Below are 24,679 nucleotides of genomic sequence, written 5' to 3'. Positions count from 1 at the left end.
TGGCCCAAATTTGCCCAAATAGTTTTCTTCTCAAAAATCGGGCTCCGTCACGTTCTGGGCATTGCCATTTTGCATCATTGTGCAAAAAATCAGAAAAAACTAATGAGCCAATCCTGAGAAAAGCTGGTAACAGACGGACGGACGGACGAACGAACGGACATGGGTTAATTTATAGAACCTCCACCGGGGTACCCGGAGGTAGGTCCAAAAATGTCTTTTCTTCCTGACTGACATCGCTCTACTCATGTATCGAGCACTGTAAAAGACTGAAGAATTACTTTTTGTATAAAACACAAGAAGCCCGTTGGGCGTGAAGGCCCAGCGAAAAGTAACGTGTTGAAAACAAGCGTGCAAAACAGCAAATGTATGACCCCGTTGACATGGATCAAAGTGAAGACAGGAAAAAATTTTCAAAATCACCGCGGTACTTCTCATTGGTTAGACGCTTGAAATTTTATTGAATGGTCTCCTACCAACCGGGCCTACACAGGCGCAGGTTCAAATTTCCAATAAAATTCTAGCCTGTGTATCCAAATTTCAGAAAAAAAAATCTTACCTGGTGTAACTAAAAATTTCGGGTCAGTTTGTTTGATACTGCCTGTGAGTGAACCTTGTTGACAGACTATCAAAACCCAGGCAGACACACATAATTAACTTACCATATAACCTCTTTTACAAACTCAAAAACTTTCAAAACTACTCTAAACTTCATCAAAACATCAGCCACATTTTAAAAAGGCTCCTTTCCAGCGGCCATTTTGTTTAGAAATGAGCCTGTGTTTTCATTTTCAGTTGTTCATCTTTTTTCACAAGGTCAGCTTTTTCCATAAATTATGCGCGCCCATAGAAAAAAATAAAAAAATTCCCCGAATATTCTGCTTAGTGAGTGGGCACTTTTTAACGAATTAGGTGCACTCCCATATGCAGGGAGAAATATCCCTGCAGGCATGTTAGTTGGACCAGACCGTAGACCAGAAAAATGATCTTTAAAGAACTAGACGGTGAAATAGTTTTTATGGTCTGCATATCCTAACCTGATAACAGCTGTTCATAATTTTCTTACGTGCACGGTAAACCTCTAAAGACACTTGAAAATTATACATCTGAGGAAAATAGTCCTCCCGCGGAAAATTCTACAACAAGAATCTTGTCGTGCGCCAGAAAGTCAAAAACTGATACGGCGCCCTATTCACAAACACAATCACGCAACTTTGTTGTCATCCCCAGTCCTTTTAGACAAACGCGGTCCTTACGATTTCGAGATTGCATATTCGTCAGATTGTATGTTTTCACCCATCCCTTTAGAGCTTCAGCGTGGTGGGCAGAAAACAACCACAATCTGATCTCAGGTTAGCATATCCAAGTTAATAAAATTCATGTGGTTAATGTGAGTTAACAGTTAATGCGAAGATCCAGAAATGACCATTTTCACTGTTCATGCCTTGCAACCATGAGAAATGTTCAATCTAGTTTGAATTTACCCATGAGCTGCATTTTAGTGTCCATTAACAGATTCCAGAATCAGTTTATATACTTTAAATAATTACTATCAACTGCTTCAACTTGGGACTACCTGAAAAAACATGGGACGGCAATTCGGCCACCATTTCACCAAACTTCCAAAATCATTTGATTTGAGTTAAGGAAAGGCGTATTTAAAAATACACGATTTCTCTTTCGATTTTACAGTAAGTGAAAATACAGACCAGATAGGTATGCAACAGTCCAATGTTTCGACAAATCGTCCCAAGTTAGAGACGGTTGACGGTATGTGAGTCGAGTTTGAAAAATCAAGCCACCGTCCGTTTAATGCGACAGATCCAGAATTGATCATTTTATTCAATGTGTAGAATCATGAAAAAAGTCCCAATCTTGTTCAAATTTACACATGAGCTGCATTTTAGTCTCCTCTAACATATTCCATAATCAGCTTGAAATAATTCTGTGTCGAATTTGAAAAATCAAGCCACTGCACCAATCGTCAAACGAGACAGATCCAAAAATAACCATTTTCACGCGTAGCCTCGTGGAAAAAGTACCAATCTTGTTCCAATTTACACATGAGGTCCATTTTAGTGTCCATTACCAAATTCCAGAATCAGTTTACTTTTAATAATCATGTGTTGGCGAGTTTGAAAATCATACCACGTCCCACCACTGACCGCTGTTAGCGACATATCCAGAAGTGACTGTTTTCTTGTGTAGCATCAAGGAAAAAGTTCCAATCAATTTATAAATGAGCTGCATTTCAGTTTATTTATTTCTATATCAGAAGCCATTATTTCCTAAAAATAAAGTCTTTTCAAAAACAATAAACTAAAAATATAAGTGATTTAAGGTAGAATTTTCACTCATAAAACGTTATGAAAACTTGAGCAAAGACTATAAGATATGGCAGAATGTTGAAAAAGGTTTATAAAAGAAAACCATTACAAAATATCTTTGGTTTGAAAGTCTCTTGACCACTAAAGCAAAGAAAATGTTCAAGAAAGTATGAATCAACCTCCTCGCTTCGACCGCCATCTTTGTTTTGTTTTGAAAATTGTTTTTGAAAGAGCGCGGAATCAGAAAATATATCTTTTGTAGCCAGTATCCGACTTTAGCAACCTTTTCCCTCTCCAAACGGCAAAATTAAAAAGTGCGGTACTGGTTTTAAGCGCCGTTTCTACCAAAACGGACGGACAGACAGCGGAAGGACGGACGGAAAGTTGCAAATGAAAGGCCCTATCGCTAGCGCTGGGCCAATAATCTTACCTGGGGGATTTTGGATGCAATTTTAGCCAACAAATGTACATTGTTATCATCAACACAGTCTCTAATCACCTCCAAAGGTGAATCTCCATGCACGAGAAGTTTGTAATTGATGGATGATGCAGCAGCCTTGATTTTCTTCAAAAGTTTGGAATGAGCATCTAATGTAAGCGTACCCTTAAATAAGCAAAAAGAAACAATAGAACGAAATCGACTACATGGTTTTGGTTCCATGAAATTTAACTTAAAGAAAATGCATAGGAAAATGTGACGTGATCCAAAAAAGTGATGCCATATCAAAATTTCAAGTAACATCACAAAACACAAAATGCCGACCAGGTGTTTAATTAAATTTCAAAAAAATTAAAAAAGTGAAATTCGCATTCTTTCTATAACTTGAAAGAGCACGGAACTCTTAATTCGCAAAAATCAAACGAAATCAAAGAAACAGTTTTCAATTCGTTACCTCCAATATTTTAGTGGGCGAGCTGCAATTCATTAGGAAAACGTAGAACAACAGCAATGCATTGTGGTCTTTACCATTGATTTCTGGGTAAACATATTTCTTCATCCGCTCAAAGACTTTATCACCGTTCGGTTTCAAATGGGAATCAACTTTCCATTTGTTTAGTGATTCGCGGATAGCTTTGGCTTTTAGACTGGAAGAAAGGATGAAAAATAGATGTTTTAAACTTACAATCATGGTCGAAATCTATTGAGAATTAAGCTTATTTCCTCGTTTTTCAAAATTTGGAGTTCGGGCGAGAAAGTCGATTTTGGGCCATCTTATAAATGTAATCGGATATTTTAATGTGCCTCGGGTTTATAGACTTCCAGGCTATATTATGAGTCTTATTGGACCATTTTTGAACTTTTGGATCGTCAGATCAAGTCTCTCATGTTAAAAGTCAGAGTTAAAACTCTACCCTTCCAACCTAAGTTAGAGCGCTTCCAAATCGATTGTGGCTGGCTATAAGATTTCGCGGGAATTTTCCTTTTTTCTCAAATATTACGACCATGATTGTAGTTCGAGTTAAAGTATTCCATTGATCAATCCATTGAGAGCTTTTAGTTTTTTTTGGTAAATCCTATTTGGTAAAACGCTCTTCTAACGTTCATCTAACATTATTTGGCCAATGAAAATGATAGTTTCTTTTTTTTATTTAAAAGGTGGAAAATTAAAATGTGTTAACGTTACTCCACGACAACAGCACATACAAAATAATAGTGAAATCAAAAGGGCCGTTCCAGAAAAAGTTTGTACACCCTTTATGTTTAGGTGCTTTTTGGGGAAGGCAACCCCCTGGATTTCTTTTTTTTCAATTTTTCAGAACCACCCAGGACTTTTGGACCACCCTGGATTTTCGATTTATTTTCACCAACCATCCTGAAAAACCAGACCCCCCCCCCCTTTATTCTTATCTTCCAGACCACCCTGGACGTCACCCATCCTGGAATAGCCCAAACAAAAGTTATAACCGACTCACCCACTATCAGTGAATAAAAATTCCACGTGTGATAACAACACTTCCCATGCGGGGATATCATATTTCTCTGCTAGCAGCAAACTTGTGTTAATCAACTCGTCTTCGACACTCCTGAATATAGGAAAAGAATTCTCTAGTCTAAAAATATTTTCGTTTTTAAAAGAAACAGGTACAGTCGACTCTCTCTCTAATTCGATCTTCAAAGGATCAAAAATTTTATTCGAATTAGAGAAATATTTGAATTACAGAGAGGAGTAATTTCCAGCTGAGGGGACCAATATTTTAGTTCAAATTACAGAATTATTCGGATAATAGAGATTCAAATTAGAGACAGTTGACTGTAATTTGTTCTGAGGCTCGAAATTATTGAAATAGGTTGTTCTTGTTTTTCAGTGATTTCCAATGTTCTGAAATTGTTCCTCATAATATTAGCTTTATTCTCTTATTGACGTTGAAATGATTAGGTTTGGATATTCTTATTGTAACTTGTTATGGCCTCAACTAATATTCTTGAGATAGTTCTAATAAACGAAACCTGGGCAATGTTAATCAATTTTAGGCTAACCACGAAAGTTTCTTGATACAGTATTTGGGAAAATTGAAAAGCATTCAAGCAGGTAATAAATCTGAGGTTGTCGAGAGCAACAGGAAGGCTACTCTTTTTCTAGTTGTCTACCTGAACGTAGGGGAGAGCGCTACTCCTTTCCCTGAATTTCTCCACTTAACCTTGATCCGTCTTTTTAGTTGCCGAGCATCAAGCAAATAGGCATCGAGTATCCTTTTGGAAATCTCTGATATGACCCGACAGGGGGTCGAACCGACAATCTTGCGCATCGTAGCTGGATGCTTGACCTTCATTCTACGCTCGCTTTAAAATTAAAATCAAAATTTAACTTACATAGCTAATCCGAGTATAGTTTCACGTTTATATTCATTATCAACTGAAAATCTTTCGATGTCCACTCCTAAAAATCATAAAATATATTTTAAAGGTTTTATTTTTACATAAGTGTTCCCGTTTCATATCAAACACATATTTCATACCAGGACAGTGTCTGCTCATTGTTATATTATGTTGATATAAGCAAAAAATGTTTTTCTTTTCCTCTTTCTGACTAATCTTGCTCCACATCCGTGTCAATCGAATATGAAAAAGGTTGTGAATTAAAATTGAGTAAGCAAACGATATCACTCTTATTTAAAAACAAAACCTTTAAATATTTTGGTTGTTGTGATTAACACTGAGTTTAAATCCCAGAAGGACAGAGATGAAACATTTATGGATGGGAAGTAAAGCCCATTTCCCACCACAGATTTCGTATTTAAAACACTAGATAGAGCTTATCTGTATTTTTTTCAAGAAACAGCAGTTGAAGCAAAATAATCCACCCGGGGGGGGGGGGGCAGCTGGGCAAAAGGACCGACGGGTATGTGCGGGTCCTAAGGGTACCTTTTCCAATATGTTAAAAATGCACTGTAAGTGTCGGAAAAACTAGAGATGCACTGTAAGGGTAGAAATTTCAGAAAATTCTTGAAAAATCTAGATATTTTGACCAAAAATGCTAGAATTTTGACCATTTTTTGCACGAAAAGGATCGAAAATTTGGGGGAAAATGCACTCTAAGGGTATGATTTTCACTGATTTCTGCTGCACTGTAAGGGTGCAATTTTAAAAGCCAATTTTTGGCCCGCACATACCGTCAGTCCGCAAACCCAGTGCCCCCCCCCCCCCGGGATAATCACCATCTTTGCTGAAAGTAGGTCACAGTAGAAACCTTGGTTTTCACTGTTGAAACTTTTTTGACATTGCAATGACTTAAACATTTCAAAGATCTCGTAAACAAAATTGTGACAGCACTTCATCCAAGATGGCGCATTATTTTGTAGGAAAAGCTCCATGTTGTGTTTTATATAAGATATCTATGTTTCCCACCCTTGACTTGGGACCGTTTTCACATAAACGTCGGATTGAAAGTAAAATTCTTAATGTTGAAACTAACCTTTGTCAAGAGCTTGTAGTATCTTTGCTTGCATCAAGTCTTGCAACTTGTTCATGTTAGACAGAAAGTAAGTCTCTCCTTTTTCTTTTTCTTCCTTTTCTCCTTGCTTCTTACCTAGAAAATAATCGTCTTTTAAGGAATGAAGTTTCGCTTCCATGCACTAAAGGTCGATTTCATATTGCTGATGACCCCAAGGTAGGAAAAGACTACGTCTACTCTTCAGTTGCTTAGCATTAGAAGAACCTTTCCAGTTTCGGTAGGACCATCCTTTGGGTTGAACCAACAATCTCGTGCACCGTAGCTGAATGCTCTACCTTTGTGCTACAGTCGTTGGAATGTGTATAGAAATTTCCGGATGAAATACCGCTCACTTTACTCACATTAAGAATTCGCTTTTTTATAGCATCAGATTTAAATTTCATTAGTTCCATTTATATTGAGACGGAAAAAACGTCTGAGATGAGTAGTTTGTAAAATGTGATCTGTAGAGGAGATCCTATTTATTGAAACATGAATGGAAAGTATACTGCTCCATAATGCTCATTTTCTAAATAACTCATCTCAGACAAATAGAACTTTATTGTTCAAAAGGACAGTACCAAAATTTTTACGATCTTACCTAACACTTTTAGCATCCATGTAATCACATCAATCGGAGGCGCGCTGTAAATCTGTGCTTGTTTATCGAATTCGATTTTGTTGTTTTTAACATATTCTTGTAATGCATAGTAATAAGCAGTGAAAAGGAAAGTGAAAGTGTTTTTCCGATGCTTGGTCGATAGGGAATGGATTTCTTTTGGCTAGAAATATAACAGTTGTTTCATTAATGTTCCAGTTTTCTTGCCTAATATATCTGATAAGTAATAAGTCTAATAAGCCGATACTAATCAGATTTTCTGTAATTGAAATAACCGTTGGTTTAGTATTCTTTTAGTAATTGATCATAGGAATTGTGAGTGTACGTTATCGGTAGAAATTTCGTCCGCGCAAAAAATATTCGTCGGTAAAAAATTCGTCACTAAGCGATATTTTCGTCACTCTTTACCGACGAAATTTCTACCGATAAGGTAATCAAAACAAAACAGCACGCCCTTTGTCAATTGATTGTTTTATTGACAATGACATACCTTATTTCTAAAATTACATAACGTAGACCATTGATTTAGAACCTTTTAATGAAAGCACGCTAAAAAAATGTTGAATAAGAATTGAGACGAATGGTTTGCATTTTTGATGGTCCAACTAAGTAAGTGAATTGATTTTACAAGATCAGTTGGCAAAATCATATATGAATAGATGAACTCCAACCTACCTGAGAAATAGCCATCATGTAAGCCAGACACAAACAACTTTCTTCAGTATAAGCTATATCACTCAACGATAGCATTGCTGAAAAAAAGAGCCAAGAAATGTCAATGCAGTAGCGTAGCCAAGAGGGGCGCAAAATTTGTGTAGGAGAGCAGATTTTCATGACACTGTAATTATATATTCATGGTATTAAAGATAATTATAATTGCATAAAAATCTGCTCTCCTAAACAAATTTTGCGCCCCTCTTGGCTATACTACTGCAATGTTTCGGAGGGTTTGTCATAGAATGCAAGGGGTCCAGCCCCCAGCAATATTCAGGGGAGGTGGGCTAACAAAAACATGATGCATTTTCAGATAAGGACAAAATTATCAAATATTGAAAATTATTTGACTTTTCAGCCAAGCCCTTATGACTTTTTTCAACTGGACAAAAACCATATGGTGAAAAACCTAGTTGAAGTTAGACTTTTTTCATTACAAGCTACTTGCCTACTTAGACAGGAGTCGTTTATAATCCATGTAATACAGTAATATCGTTGTTATATGTAATAATACAATAATCGTAACATGATAATATCAGTTTCTATAAACCACTACAATTTGTTCCTTTTTCCTTTATTTCTTACTATGTCAGAATTGGTCGTCTAGCATGTAGGTCTAACTTACCTTGGTCAGTGTTTTCGAGCTCTTTACCCAGGGTTCTTTGCTCGTTCAATTTTTGACTTCTTAACACCAGCTGATTGAATACTTTTTCTTCGGTTGTGACGCACCTCAAATGGTCGCTGAACTCGTTATACTGTTAAGTTAAAAGTGTAGAAATTTATACCCGATCCAGTCAAGCAGATAGAGAGATCAGTGGTTGTGACCACTGACCTTTATACACCCTGAACCAAGTTTCTCAATCCCGGCCGAGCAAAATCTTTGATCAGAGTTTTTTTGAAAAGTAATACCCTAATGGCGGCACTACACAATAGCAGTGTAAATGCATTGAGAGCGCTAGATCTACTTTACCTCGAAAACGTTTGATGATGTAGCGCCGTTATACGTTGATTTTTAACACTGCAATGGCTTCTTTACGGGTACCAATTAAAAAAAAACTTCGATCAAAGATAGCTTGGTCAAGCAGATAGAGATCAGTGTTTGTGACGCATATCAAATACACCCCTGTCTCACAGCCCCGGTGGAGCTTTTTTCCTCAGTAGGGATAGAAATTCCTATTGACAACCTTAATGGGGATAGAAATTCCATTGTTCCAAGGTTAAAAAACCCAGTGGGGATAGTTTTTGAGTGCAATTTTTAAACATGGAATTTCGAGTGGGGATAAAATCAAAGTCCATTTCCCAGTAGGGCTGAAATTCCAGGGTATTTTCCCACCGGAGACAAGATCTTTGCCAAATTTTCCAGTGGGGCTGGGGCCTAGCGGGTCTGTGGCACAGGCTGTTCAAATGGCTGCTGAATTTGTTATACTGATGAATCAAAATTAAACAACCTTAAACCCGGACGAGAATCAGCCGATGGGACTGGTCGCCAATGGAATGGCTGTGAGTCTCATCAGACCCAGTGATTTTTAAACGATTCAGGTGACTTCTCCGAAGACGTTTGTAAGACCTTAGATTTAGAACGCCGTGTATATATCATTAAATGAGCATTGAGGCAACGTTACATCGTAGCTTCACTGGTTTTTTATATTGACCCAGGAGGCAGTTTCTTAATCCCAGCCAGCCAAAATCTTTGATCGGAGTTTTTTTAAAGTGGTACCCTGATAGTAGCACTACTAAAAAGGTGATGTATATTCATTGAAACATGAAATTTTGATCAGTGACAAAATCTTTACCCATTTGAAATCTTGTCTCAACTTTAATTTCTCAGCCGAAAATAATATGTTAAAATTCGTTAATAATCAGCTCCGAAAATAATTTGTTAAAATTCATTGTCATTTGATGTGGGAAAAGTTCTAGCGTTTTCTGAAATTTGATTAGCTTCTTCAGATAAAAGAGAACTTAAAAGTTACTAATCCCCCGGTTCTATTACTTACATTAAATCTTTGAACATCTTCGTCAATCTTTTTCGAATCCAGCGAACTATAAAATGGGTTATGCCGAACGCTTTCAATTTCCCGCTCAACAACATCAACTTCGTTACCAGACCCTTCCGACGACGGTTTGACCCAATTCATTGCGGATCCAACCCAGCGGTTATCAGCCACGCTGGCGACGCTTGAAATCAATTTCTTTGTTGTAGTTTTGGTCTTGTTGAGGATTGATATGTTATTCTAGAAACAAAATTACTTTGAGAGTTCAAGCATTAGCGGCGTAAAGACATTGTTGACGTCAGTTTGTTGACGTTTTACTTTACAGACTACAGTAATCGATTCAGCTTTTTTGAAGCCTAGGAAATGTGTTATAGCTTTTGAAATATCTCAATCCAATATCTTATCCAATTCCATATTAAAAATTTATTATATTAAATTTTAAAAATAGGTAATAACATAATTATGAGCAAAGCGAACTGGAAAGATTTTGCAGAAAAAACATAATCCAAGAATATAGTAAATTTCCAAGGTGAGTAATCCCATCTTAAATCATCCAGGGCATGTAACCCTTATATATCAGATTTCTATGAAATTTTAACCTAGGAAAGTTATCATTTGAAATTTTGCCCCTTTTTGCCTTGCGGTCCTAAAATCCGCCATTTTGAATTTAAGTTTTCTTTAATATTTCATGAATGAACAATGCTACAGGGCTGAAATTTTGGATTTAAGGTAATTTTGAGGTGAGGAATTTAAAAAAAGCATTTAAAACCATATTTGCTAGCTTTCCCCATTTGAATCTTTGATAAATACCCTGTCTTTGATCTTTGATTATGACTGATCTAAAGGAGAACATTCTTAGTTTTTTGGTCAAATTGCAGTTCAAGTACTCTAAATTCAGATGAAAAAAAAAATTCTCAAAAAAAGTTCGGCCACGCCCCTTTTTTGGTCACATGATCTATCAAGGGTGAAAAATTAAAACAGATCTATAGCATGTCAAGACTTCTTCATTTCTGATGGTTTTAAATGCTTTATTTGAATTCCTCACCTCAGAATTACCCTGAATCCAAATTTCAGCCCTGTAGCATTCTTCATAAAAGAAATATTAAAGAAAACGTAAATTCAAAATGGCGGATTTTGGGACCGCAAAGCAAAAAGGGGCAAAATTTCAAATGGCGATATCTTGGGAACTAAAAAAGCTACAAGGCTGAAATTTTCAGGATTTTCATTTCTCATTAATAATTTCAAAGAAATCTGAGACATGAGGGTTACATTTTTTAAAAATATACTCAGGTTTCAAAGGTCTGTGGGACCCATAGACACACTGAATTACTCCAAACCCTAATCATATGAGTCTGATATTCGTGCAGTTATTAGTCTCCAAGTCGGGTTGAATTTTAATATCGGATTGACAAAAATAGGACGAATTCCGTAACCGGCCCAACCGGACCATTTCAACTTTTGAAATTACCAGGAAAAGAATACAAGTGGTGTATATTATCTTCATTAAAACGTTTTATTTTTCACACAAAAACTATACTATGGTAAGAATATAATGAGATCCGTCTGAAGTCATAATTTTCAAGCTAAAGTAACCCTAGACGATGCTATCGTCCGTATAATATGTTATTATGATATAAGATATAACATAGTTTGTATATTATAAAACGTAATATGTTTCGCGGCGGATAGAGTCTGTGTTTACGGACGATATCAATTTGGCGCTTTTCTTGATTTTATCTTTGCCCTTACCGACCTTGGAGAAGGGTCGGTGAATTTTGCGGAAAATCCCTGCAGATTTATAGACGAACTTGGTAGAGAAAATCAAAACAACACAAAATCGAAGGGAAGGATGCAAGTAGGAAGTGAACTTTATCCAAAAAATGGTTGTTTTCTTTGAGCATGGTGGTTCTGGGTCTGGTGAAGAAGAATGTTCTTGTAGGATAATTTGGAGGCTGAAGATAAGACCTTACATAAACGTATTCATCTTTAGCTTTTATGACAATATTAGTTAGAAGGGATTGTTTTCCTCAATCAAGGCCCACAAACAAATTCTAACTTTGATTTTTTGGAAATTTTATTCAACTTGATGCCTGACACCTGAAGTAACATCTAAAGGTAAGGTTTATATTCACTGGATTTCGCAGTTTCTTTTATGGTAGCAGGAATCAGTGTCAGTTGAGACTGAAATATTGACTTTTTCCAGTTCTGTCAAGTAATGAAATGATTTTGTGCGCGCTAAAAATTTTCAATCTCTGTAAAGTTTTTTCTAAGATAGTCTAAATTTTAACAGATTTTACTTCCTGTTTATTTTTTTGTTGGACTTGATTGAGTTTGATGTTTAGCTATCTTTTTATATTTTTTGATAATCATTTTTTCAGCTTGGCACTTGAGTGAAAGTAGTGGTACCAGCAATATTTTAAAAACCATGGTTATCTAGCATATTTCAACCAATGCATTTCTACAAAATTCAACCAACACCTTTCACAATATCAGACCGACACCTTCCACCGTGTCTAAACAAGACTTTCTGCGATATCTAAACAACATTTTCCACGGTGGCTGATCAACACTTTCCATTGTGACTGAAGGAATAACCCTCCACGATATCTGAACAACACTTTCCACAACGTCTGAACAACGACACCTTCTATGATACAAGAGCAGTACTCAAGCATCTTCAAATATCGGAACAAAAAATTTCTTTTTGAATATATTTTTAGCAAGCAGCTGGTTCGATCAAAAACAGCTTTTCGAAGCCTTCAGAGGTCTATGTAAAATTTGAACCAAAATTTTTTAGGACACATTTCTAACATTACATCATCAGAAAAAATCGTATCGAAAAGAATCTTTTTTCACTTCAAATTTCCACATTCTTCTGGAGAAATGCAAAATTATATCGGCTACCCAATCAGACTATACACAGAATGCAAGATATAAAAATTTCTCCTGACCGTAGGATAATTCAAGGTGAAAACCGGCAATCTTTTATTAAATTTACGGTGAAATTTCAGCTAATCACCATGTCATTATTGAAAGATTAACAGTTTTTCACCGCCAATTCATCTAAAAGGTCAAGGTAATTTTTTTGGATTTTTTCCTATGATACTGTATACCGTGAAGTCTGGTAACTTGCATAGCCATCAAATGACTGACCAATCAAAGCAGCAAAATTTCAAAACAAATGAACTACGCAGCTCCGCTCGCACCTCTACTCTACAAATTTTTATTTTGATTTAACTTTGTATTTTAATGACCAGCCAGGTCACTCATTTAAGGGTTATGCATGTTAGCCTCCACTGATGTATTAAGTTACCCCGATCTCACGGTAGTTTACAAATTTCATCTAAAATTTTACAACCATAATCCTGCGAAAACACAAATTTTGTTTGAATTTTGTAAAAAACTAAAAATTTATCATAATTCCTGAACCAATGATCAAAACTACTTTAGATTTGAAATATAGGGTCACTGTGATGATTGAAATGTATTTGTAAGGAAAAATTCCCCAAAAAATCTGTGGTTCAAATTTTCAATTTTAGACCTGAGGCCGAGAAGGCGTTTTTGACTGAACCGGATGTTTTGCAAAAAATACCTAGTCAAAATAAAACCACGTTTTAAATTTCTTTACTCAAATATCCTTTTAAATCATCCAAGTGACAATTCCATAAAATCCCACATAAAAATGAATTGATTTATTCAAAATTTTAAAAAAGATAACCAAAAATATTAAAGAAATTTCATACATTGATTTTGGCATGACAAATCTGCCCTTGAAAAATTCCTTTCAATTTTTTTTTTAAAGAGTGAGAATTTTTGCATGGTATATGGATTGTGTCTAAGACTTTCTTTTTTACTTTCTTTATAAAAAAAACAAAATTTAAAATATTCAATATGATTCAATTATATGATAATTGTAAATAATGCCTTTTATATACAGTAAATGCCCATATTGAATACAGAAGGGCAAAATAGCAACTATTAACATACAGACATATAGCAGTTCATAAGAATATAAATAAACAAAAGTCTTTCTTAATGGCCATCTTGCTAGGATAATGGTTGCTTTTTCGTCCACAATTCAAGTTGGTGTCAACATCATTGGAAAGGTTTATATACACCTTTCTAAAAATAAAAAGTTTTAGCACCTACTTGTATAATTTTTCACTATTTTGAAACTACCAAGATTATTTTGAAACTTTCATATTTTTAATAGCTATCGAAATTATATCTATATGACAACTTGGCACAGGAAAAAAATTAATAAAATTCACCTTGACTTTTTAGTGAATTCACAGTGAAAAGCTGCAATTTGACAATTCACAGTGAAATTTCACCTTTTCATCTTGAATTATTAATTGCGGCTTTTCACCGCGAATTCACTAAAAAGTCATGGAATGATTTATATTGAATTTTTCCTGTGTTGGACTTGGTTTTGGTAGACTATAAGGTGGGACCAATTTGATTTGTTGTTTTACAGGCACACCACGACAGAACCTAAAATTTACCTAAAGCTTGCGGTCTGTAAAAAAAGGACAAATTATATTGGCTTGCCTAAACTATATCTGTAGACAAAAAATCAAAACCAACAATTATGCCTTTTATGAAAATTAAGAAAAAATTCATAAAGAAAAATAATGCATTAATTTGTAAAAAAAGCTGTTTGTGATTTGAAAAGTACCACTCTTCATAAAATTTTCCTGGAGCAATTAGACAAAACATATACCACATACACTGTAAAACCTGGTAGATGCAAGTTTGCATTACGAAAAGATGAGTCTTTCAAAATTAAAATAAAAGAGAAAAATGCTTTACCTCTTCTTCTCTCTTTTATTAGCTTTCTTGCAAAAATATGATATATACTTGCTTGAATCTGAGTTCTGCTTGTTAAAAATAAATTCAAAACAAACCATTTACATAAAACACCTTGTTGCAAAGAAGTTACAAAATAAAGTACTAACTAATAGGAGGCTAGACTCAAAAAATGCTAAAGAATTGCACAAATAATTTCCACACCTACAGATTAACTTTCTGTCGCTATGTTTTGGAATCATTTTCTAGTCGGGTCCATCTTTATTAGCAGCAAGAATTGCTGGCGGCAATTACCAGCCAGACCCGACTGTTTGTTTACATTTGTTCGAACCGGGCCGGCCGATCACACCACTAACCAAAATCCAAAATTTCCGCTTTTCTACCGAATTGATATAGTCTAAGACAACAGCTACTCCCGTAAAAAATTACCGTCTTCACGTTTGTTCCTCTTAGATGAAACTCGTCTTAGACTATAGCATAGTCTAAAGTAACCCTTATCGGACATTTCTTGTAGCCTACTCAAAATCGTTATTTCCTGTGCTGTATAGATTAGTCGATTAAATCTCAAAAATAACTCCACAGTTTTCTCTTTTCTTCAGATGCTTGGACGAATCCTTTTGCATTATCAGCATCACAATAATTAGTGGCACAAAATCTTTTGAAAATGGTTTGAAAAGCTTTGTATTGCATCATCAGATCGTTATTTCTGTCGAAATTAGTCATTTTGTCAGCATAAAGACAATAGAATAATTGATTAGATTCATATCTCTAAAACAGGCCTTCCCAATTTTTTCCTACTGACAAGTTCTATCTATTCATACTAAAGGCATCTCATTCAGCATGATTAAAATATTTGGTTTAACAAATCTTACAAACATCATACTTAACCCTTTAACTGCCCGTCGTTTTTTTTAAGGTTCGACCTATTTGCCGCGGGAAAAATAAAAGTTCGACCTATTTGCCACGGGAAAAAAAGAAGGTTCGACCTATTTGCCCGATGTCGGCATTTGCCGACATGGTCAAAAGGTAGCGATTTTGACTTCATTTTCTGAATAATATATGAAGTATCAGCCAAGGACTATAATTTTGAGTTGAACATTGTTGAATAGTTATTTTTCAACATAAAAAAGCTTTTAACTATTATCTTTTTTCATTTCAAACCATCTAATACAAAATCTTTGTAGAAGTGTTAAATTTTTGGGCAAAGGAATGGAAAGCGCCGATGTCGGCAAATCCCGACATGGGCAAAGAAATCGAAAATGCTCATGTCGGCAAATCCCGACATCCGACATGGGCAAAGAAATCGAAAATGCTCATGTCGGCATATGCCGACATGGGCAGTTAAAGGGTTAATGACCCTGTCAATATTTTTGTCAAATAGTGTCACTTTGTCGAGAAAATGACTGGTTACTTCAAAGGTCACTTTTTAGTATTCTGAGGACTTGATTTAAACATTATCTACGGCGGAGAGAGCAAATAAACTCGATAACCCAAATTTATCTGGTCGCCGGTCGTGGTCGCTGGTCGTGGTCGCCATTTCTATATTGGAAGAAACTATCAACACTATTGAAAAAGACTTTTGAAAAAGAAATAAAAAAGCTATTAAACGCTTTTCTTTATAAAAACAATCCACTATCAGAAAAATACACACCTTAATAAATAAGGTTTCCAGAAAACTCAAACCATCGCGCTCTACCGTGACATTTTCTTCTTTTAGAAAAAATAATAATACAAATAATAATTTGGCTAAGAACATTCATCTATGCTTATAAATAGTGATTCTTATAGATAAAGATTTGTCATTCAGCCAAAAAATTAATAAGTGTTTCTAGAAAACTCAAACCATCGCGCTCTAAGGTGACATTTTCTTTGTTTAGAAAAAATAATAAAATAATAATTTGGCTAAGAACATTGATCTATGCTTATAAATAGTAATTCTTATAGATAAAGATTCGTTTTTCAGCCAAAAAATAATAAATGTTTCTAGAAAACTCAAACCATTGCCCCACCGTACATTTTCATCTTAAAAAAACTAATAATAATAATAATAATCTTTATTTACCTATAATGGTACCCTACTTTAATGGAAAAAATCAGAAAAAATTAATGATCCAATTTTTCACAAAGTCCAAAAAAACCCGTTTTTTAGCCGTTTTTTGGCCCAAATTTGCACAAATTTTTTTTTTTTTTAATCGGGCTCCGTCACATTTTGGCCACCACCATTTTGCACCTTTGTACCAAAAATCAAAAGATTCCTATGATTCAATCTTCAGAAAAGTTGGTAACGAACGAACGAACAAACGAACGAACTAACGAAAGGACAGAGGTTTCATTGGACCTCCAAAAAGACGTGTTAGGTCCCAAAATATTATAATATATAGGCGAGAGCAGTATGCATAAGAAGGGTACACCAACTAATACAAGAATAGCATAATCCACACCTCTCAAACATTCGATATTAAAAGGTGTTTGTAAAATCCTTCCATTGTCAACCAAGAAGCAAGATCTCCTCAATTTCTTGGTGATACATTGATATAAAGCACCACCAACTCGTAATATAGAAGCACTGGTTACAGCGGCTACTATGAAGCTAAAATATTTGTAGTGTGAAGTGATTCCCTTTATACTGGACTTCAATATCATGATCAATGCGAGGATGAAGAGGCAAGCAACAACAGTGTCTTTGACTATAATCAACGGTGTGTAGGACGTGATATATTTCTCAATGTAGAAATATTCCAAAATCAATTCAGGTCCGTCTTCATAAAAAAAGCTAACCGCAAAAATTGCATGTTTCAAGAAATTGAAGGTATCTTCAAATTCGCGTTCGCCTGTTTTGTTAAGTCCTCTTTCAGTATTACTATAAGCTTTCCAAGCTCCTATCTTAACAATACATCCAAGAATGGCGAATACATAAATAGCAGTATTGACATTGGTATTTCGGTAAATTGCATCATCCAAAATCTCACCTCGCTCCAATCGGTAGAAGATGTAAACATCCAAGGTTAAATCGATGGCATCCCATAAGTATTTCAGAAAAACCAATACAATCAAAGAGAAATAAGTTTTAAGGTTGAATAAAAGCCCTGTGCGATAACTTTGTTTCAAACCAGCAATATGAATATTTCTCAACTTTTCAAAAAATGAAGTGCTGTCTTGATTTGAGTTCTCATCAAACAGTTCTTTAACTCCTTCCAAATTTTCATACCCACCACCTTTAGGAAGAACGAATTCACATAAAAAAGAAATGTTATCACTATTTGGATAAACTTGTTTGTAATACACACGTAATAACGCCTTTCTCTTTCGAGTATATCTAACAGTTGTCTTTCGCCATTGTCTAAATAAACGAAGCTTGTTGAAAAGCTTTCTCACCGTCAGAAGTAAAACTAACCAGTAAATCAAAACAGGAGTCAACGTCATTGCCAATAACGTTCCATGATTGAATCGAGGTGTCCACTTTTCTGTTAAATCACAAAATGTTTTATTACCAACAGCGATCGGAAGGTCGTGACAGAAAGTTGTGTTGTACTTTGTTGATAGAGTCATGGTGTTTGTTGCAGTAGAATCCTTTTCTTGAACTTTTCGATTATTTGGATTATTTATCAGTGCCAGCCAGTCAAAGAAAGAGAATGTGAGAAGATTTATAACTTGATGAATATGCTATCGAAGAATTCTTTCATTGATTTTTCTGTTAGCTTAACCAATGGAGAAGAAATAAGAACTGTGTATCTACATGCTTGATTACATGTTTTTTTATTCTCTCAATGCATACAAACGTCATAACAACATAATTGGTATTGGTTTCCGTTGCTGACGTTTTTATCATCATTAAATATGAATTTTACGTGCAGCAGCACACATCTCTGTACTAAGGGTGTATTCACACTGTTACTGTTGAAAGTTGCTTGAAAATATGGAACAAAGAATTGCACGATATTTTCCTTTGTCTCTTATTATCTAAGTTTGCACGATCGCGTGATCGTATCTCAAGCAAACTTCGAGTCAAAACCATGACCATGCCTTTATCATTGAGAAGGCAATCCTTGTGTGTATATCAATTCCTTGTTTTTTGAACCATTTGGCAATTAAAGTTCACTGTTTCAACATTTCAAGTATTTTCGAGCCTACCTCAAAGAAACAAAGGCAATTATTACTTTCCATCGAACGTTTCACGTACATCAGCAAGAACTAGTAAAAATTGTCTTCTTTTCTAGACTTTCATCGCTCTATCAACAAAACAATTTTATGATTAAAAGGACCATTAGCTTGAAACTTTCAGTGTAAATGCACCACAACTCTTTTACTAACAGGAGGTTGAGAAAGCGCTTTTCGGAAGCAATTAGTAATCATCATTTAATCGTTTATAAGAGCTGTCATTATTATTTTGGTTATTTGAGCAAAAATTATTTTCATTCTATTCTTATTTCTAGGCCAAAATTCAGTCATTCCTTGTTCAGCACTATTCGTAAATTGTTCTTATTCTCTGAAACATTTTTGAGCCTCGTAGAGTAGTTCTTATAAAAAAATTATAATAAAGAAACGACATACACGTTTTTTTTATAAGAATATTCACAATTTTTAAAGCTTTCGAATGTTCTTAACTTTTCGAGATTTAAGCCTAAAAATGTTCCTAACATGTTCTTATTTTCACCATTTTGTTGGTATTTTTTCTGTTTTCCTAAGAAACCGGGTGTTTTAGAGTCCCAAAAGCCTGATGAAAATGTTCTTAGCTTGTTCTTAGCATTTTGGCCATCGAAGCCTTATGTTCTTATCTAGTTTGTTCTTAAATAAAAAAGAAACGACATACCCCATCAACATTGTCTTCGTCGTTTTCTTCCTCAGTTTCTTTCTTAGATGAGGTCACAATTTTGTCTTTCTTGCCTTCTTTCGTAAATACACCCAACCTCTCGTACAAAACCTATGCGGAGTAATAAATAAGTTACACGTTTTTTTAATAAGAATATACTTTACAAGAATATTCATGATGAATTTAAGATAAAATATAAGAACATGCTAAGAATAACTGTCAATTATCCCCCAGTAATGCTAAAAGCTTTCACAAAGATCTTTTGTGAATCTTTGCTCAAGGTATCTATTACATGGTAGAATTAGGCTGGGTTGGATCCTAAAAATTCATAAGCAAGATTTCAAATAATATCTGACCTGGGTTTCCAGTTGAGTTTTCTCTTGTAAAACTTCTTCAATGTGATGTACTGGACAATAAGTTAACGCAAAACTCAACAACTTTTGCCTGGAAAATTTGAGAGAAAAAAATATTCTCCATAGTTCTATTTTCAATAAGGGAACGAAAAATTAGGAAAAGGAAAAACGTTAAGCGTGGTTTGGTGCTATTAAAAGTTATTTTTGCGTAACTATGTTCCAAAGTTGAGATGTCACAATTTGAAATTTCTAAAAATGGGTTCTTACACGGTTCTCACGTCAAAATTCTATTGTAAAAATGAAAAACTTGTAATTTGAACATCTCGACTTTGCAAAATACAATCATGTAAATGGTCGTAATATTTTAGAAAAAAGGGAAATTCGTACAAATTTTTAAAACCACAAACGATTTGGCAGTGCTCTAAGTTAGGTTGGAAGGGTAGAGTTTTAACTGTGAGTTTTAACGCTAAGACTTAAAACTTAAGATTTTAGGATCTGAGGATCTAAAAGTTCAAAAATAGCCCAATAAAGCGCAAGTCTATAAACCCGTGCTAAATTGAAATAATCCGATTAAATTTAAGAGATGGCCCAAAATCGACTTTCTCGACCGAACTCGAAATTTCGAAAAACGAGAAAATCAGCTAAATTCTCATTAGATTTTGACCATGATTGTAGTTAGGCAAAGAGATTTGGAGGATTTGCTCAGGACATTCGAAGGAATATCTGAAACCATTTAATAATCCCTTTAACCAATTGTGTTTACTCAATAAAACATACCTGATTGTGAAGTTGGTATATTTAGCACATTCACCAAGTTTCCTGTTCAAATAGAAAAAAAAATTCTGAATTGAAACAACTGTAATAGTGGAGAGTTGGAGGTTAAATCGATACCCAATGTTACTGAACACGCCGAAAGATCTTCATTGAATTTAAGCTTTTTTGAATTGATACGGCAACCGGCCTCAAACAAGGCCTCAAAAACTAAAAACTTGATAGGCTAACATTTTTTTATAAGAACATCAAAAGATTTTTAAGCCTCCGTATGTTCTTAACTTTTTGGGTTTTATGCCTAAAAATGTTTTTGAAATTTGGTGTTTTAGAATCCGCAGAGCCTTTAAAATGTTCTTAACTTCTTATTCAAATATTTTGGCCATCGAAACTTTATGTTCTTATATTCATGCTATGCAACACTGGAGAGTCTTCTGAGAATTTTCAAAATTTTCCACCCAATACGTCACTTAAACAATAGAAAAAGTGACGTATTGGGTGGAACAAAATCAGAAAAGTTGCATAATTTCGTGAAGTCATTGCAGTGGTGCATATCATGAATAGTTAGTTTTTGTTCTATATTCATGATATGCACCACTGCAATGTCTTCCACAGACCCAACATCTGATTGGTTGAAAGTGACGTATTGACTGATTTTATTACGTCACTTACAAACCAATCAGCTGTTGGGTCCGAGATGTAAGATGTGATGTCAAAAGACATTGCAATGGTGCATATCATCAATAAGAAAAAGGTGTACCTGCAAATATACCAAGCATTAGAATAATTATCATCCACCAATTGTACACAAACGATACCAGCGTATGTGTAATCTTTATGTTCAAATGCTGATTCAGCAATTTTAATATTGACTTGTCCAATCCGTTCTTTGTTGTCATGGCCACAGATTTGCAAAAGATTACTCAATTGGATGAGCTGTGAAATAGAATAGAATAACGCGCAAAGTTTTTACTACAGTACAATTAAAGTTTCCGAGCCCAGGGACCACAAAAAGGCTTTTTTGATAGACAGGGTGGCGCTAATAAGTGGCCCGGTCTCAATGTTTAGCTTTTGCGTGGTTTTTTTTAATTGGCATATTTTTTCAATTTTAAATAATTATTTCATCATTATTTGGATTTTCAGTATTTGTTTCAAAATTGCAACCTCGGAAAGTGCTCCTAGTCTAAAGTATGTCCCAAAAAAAAAAATCTTAACTATCGCATTTCGCGGAAATTAACTTTTGCGGTTTTGCTCAGTTATGGACACATTTCTTTCACTTTCCTAGGGATTTTTCAAATTTGTTGATAAAAATGAAAAAATTAGGTAATTTGTAATTCGCGGGTTCTAATATAAATAAAAGAAGAAAGAAAATTTTTTATCGATCTATACGAGTCTTAATAATAACAAATCACATCCGGCTGTATGTTCATAATTAGCAATCTGGATAGTTAGGGTATATCTTTAGTTAGGGATCGTTGGGTTTCGATACATTTTTTTTAAGAACCAGTAAATTTTTGAAAAGTCTTATGGCAGTTCTTTTTCTTTGGTCACATACATAAAAAGTAGTCAGAGGCCCCTTGAAATCCCTCTACACGTTTTCTATAAGCACAGGATAAATTCTCGCAAGCCTCGCTTAGCTAAATTCTTTTCTGATCCTCAAATTAATAGGGTAAATTTCGAAATTATAATAAAGTTAAGATTTGAGATTTCGTTAACCAAATCTTAGCATATGTTTAGCCAATGCTTAAGTTTTTCCGTTAACCAAAGCCAATGCCAATTAACTAAAGCCAATGTCTAAAAAGATTTGAGACGGACTGGATATGGTTATAAGCGTTATGTTTATAAAAAAAACGTTCATTGTACAATATGTACACTAAAACATTCTATTTACCTTGTCTTTTTTCTTGTACCCATTCTTCTTCTCCTTCAAACAAAGATCGATAATTTCCAATTTATCAGCGCAAAGGCGAACTGAAAACGAAAAATTTTTAAAGAAAAGTACTTTTTTGTTAAGGAATATATTTCATGTTGGCCAGGGTACAAGCTTTCGCTCATCATTCCTTTGGGCGGGGGAGATCACCCATAACATTTTACAATTAACCCTATAAAATTTCTAAAGAAGTGACAAAACCTATATTTTAGTAGCGTTTTTTTTTGTTGAGTTGGCAAACTTCATTATTGGAAATCCAACATAATTTAATTGAAGCGACCCATTTCATTTCTTGAAATTTCGAATAGACGCCCTTCCCTTCCCTTCCCTTTCCGCTAATGGGCTTTTCCATAAATAAACCGTATACCCCCGTTGAGGAGGTCCATCCCTCTTTGGCTAGAAATGCTGTAACCCCCTGGAATTCTAAATTTTAGTAGGATTTAAAAGCTACCATGGAATTCCAGTTATTTTTGACAGATTTTTGTATCTCCCTATGGAATTCTGCCACATATCAAACCTTACCCCCTTGGAACGGAAATGGACCTCCTCAACAGGGGGTATACGGTTTTTTTCTGGAAAAGCCTAATTACTAAGCGATAGAATCCAAACTCCGAGGTCCTATAAGACCCAAAACCCTGAGGTTCTATAAGGCCAACCTCCCGAGGTCCTATAAGACCCACAACCCTGAGGTCCTATAAGACCCACAACCCTGAGGTCCTATAAGGCCCACAACCCTGAGGTCCTATAAGGCCCACAACCCTGAGGTCCTATAAGGCCCACAACCCTGAGGTCCTATAAGACCCATAACCCTGAGGTCCTATAAGACCCACAACCCTGAGGTCCTATAAGACCCATAACCCTGAGGTCCTATAAGACCCTTAACCCTGAGGTCCTATAAGGCCCACAACCCTGAGGTCCTATAAGGCCCACAACCCTGAGGTCCTATAAGACCCATAACCCTGAGGTCCTATAAGGCCCTTAACCCTGAGGTCCTATAAGGCCCACAACCCTGAGGTCCTATAAGGCCCACAACCCTGAGGTCCTATAAGGCCCATAACCCTGAGGTCCTATAAGGCCCACAACCCTGAGGTCCTATAAGGCCCACAACCCTGAGGTCCTATAAGGCCCACAACTCTGAGGTCCTATAAGGCCCACAACCCTGAGGTCCTATAAGACCCATAACCCTGAGGTCCTATAAGACCCACAGCCCTGAGGTCCTATAAGACCCACAACCCTGAGGTCCTATAAGGCCCTTAACCCTGAGGTCCTATAAGGCCCACAACCCTGAGGTCCTATAAGAACCACGACCCTGAGGTCCTATAAGGCCCACAACCCTGAGGTCCTATAAGACCCACAACCCTGAGGCCCTATAAGGCCCACAACCCTGAGGTCATATAAGACCAACAACCCTGATGTCCTATTAATTAAAGCGACCGTGGTGCAGTGGTAGAGCATCCGGCTACGTTGCGCAAGGTTGCAGATTCAATTCACAGCCGGGTCATTCCTAAGATTTCAAAATGGTACTCGATGACTCTATGCTTGAAGCTCAGCAATTAAGACAAGGATCAAGGGTAAGTGTAGATATCCAGGGAGAAAGAATAATGCCCTCCTCTACCTTCGGGTGGATAGCTATCGAAAAAGGAGCCTTCGGGTTGCCTCCGACTGCGTTTGCAGACTTACTTTCTTAATTAAAGTTTAGCAAATTTTCCGGTTTATTTCTAGTCTTCCCCCGTTGATAACAACAAAGAAACAATACCTTGTAAGGGTAGCATGGATACATTGAATTCATACAATAAACCCAACGAGTTGATCAAATCCAATTCATCTTGAACACTCTCTGGACAATCTTTGACCAATGTTAGACACAATCTAGAAAAGATTTTAAAAATGAAAAGATAATATAGGCCTCGTAGGTCCTTATCATCAAACGATTAAATTCCAAGTTTTCAAAGTTGTTGAGAAAAAAAATGAATCGACAAACGAACGAAAACTTCACAAAAAACATTGCGTAACATACCTAGCCAGTTCCATTGAAGAGTCATTACCCGACATTGCTGCATTGAAATATTCACGACTCGCTTCCAACACAACGGTAACCGAAACATCATATTTGAGGAGGTAGAGTGCAGACGTCAAATGTTGTTCTGGTTTCTTACTTTGAGGTGAATTCCCGGCAAGTTTGGAAGGCGTGATCAACTCTTCAGCTACTGTTATGTTCTCACGTGAACCGGACCGTAGTAATTCTTCAACGAAAATCTAAACGTTAGAACAACAGTAAGGTGAACATTAAATAAGATTAGGTTCTGCTCCCCTAGGTTTCTAAGCCCGTTCCTTTCGTGGTCCGGTCTCACTCATCCACTGGGTCTTGTTCACTTGTTAGGCCAGCACCCAAATAAGGCTCTAGTACAATTAAGTGCTACTGACATTAT

The 24,679-nt window shown here is 35.7% G+C and overlaps 1 protein-coding gene across 1 annotated transcript in view; it reads right to left on the bottom strand.

Moving 5' to 3' along the window:
- Nucleotides 1-24,679, bottom strand: part of LOC136822539 (NBAS subunit of NRZ tethering complex-like) — an 88,515-nt gene that overhangs the window by 33,953 nt on the left and 29,883 nt on the right. The window contains exons 31-46 of the mRNA XM_067078807.1: nucleotides 24,268-24,506; nucleotides 24,007-24,119; nucleotides 22,212-22,291; nucleotides 21,081-21,256; nucleotides 20,330-20,371; nucleotides 19,556-19,643; nucleotides 19,200-19,310; nucleotides 9,584-9,820; nucleotides 8,215-8,344; nucleotides 7,551-7,627; nucleotides 6,858-7,038; nucleotides 6,239-6,352; nucleotides 5,137-5,203; nucleotides 4,239-4,349; nucleotides 3,218-3,410; nucleotides 2,755-2,928 (exon numbers count right to left, since the gene is read on the bottom strand). Of these exons, the coding sequence (XP_066934908.1) occupies nucleotides 2,755-2,928; nucleotides 3,218-3,410; nucleotides 4,239-4,349; nucleotides 5,137-5,203; nucleotides 6,239-6,352; nucleotides 6,858-7,038; nucleotides 7,551-7,627; nucleotides 8,215-8,344; nucleotides 9,584-9,820; nucleotides 19,200-19,310; nucleotides 19,556-19,643; nucleotides 20,330-20,371; nucleotides 21,081-21,256; nucleotides 22,212-22,291; nucleotides 24,007-24,119; nucleotides 24,268-24,506 (2,133 nt within the window). The remainder of the gene's footprint in view (nucleotides 1-2,754; nucleotides 2,929-3,217; nucleotides 3,411-4,238; nucleotides 4,350-5,136; nucleotides 5,204-6,238; nucleotides 6,353-6,857; nucleotides 7,039-7,550; nucleotides 7,628-8,214; nucleotides 8,345-9,583; nucleotides 9,821-19,199; nucleotides 19,311-19,555; nucleotides 19,644-20,329; nucleotides 20,372-21,080; nucleotides 21,257-22,211; nucleotides 22,292-24,006; nucleotides 24,120-24,267; nucleotides 24,507-24,679) is intronic.

Source organism: Clytia hemisphaerica, unplaced genomic scaffold (genome assembly GCF_902728285.1).
Source record: "Clytia hemisphaerica strain Z4C2 unplaced genomic scaffold, Clytia hemisphaerica genome assembly, whole genome shotgun sequence".
NCBI lineage: Eukaryota > Metazoa > Cnidaria > Hydrozoa > Leptothecata > Clytiidae > Clytia > Clytia hemisphaerica.
The sequence above is the reverse complement of the archived record's forward strand: the minus strand, read 5'-3'. Positions and strand labels throughout refer to the sequence as shown.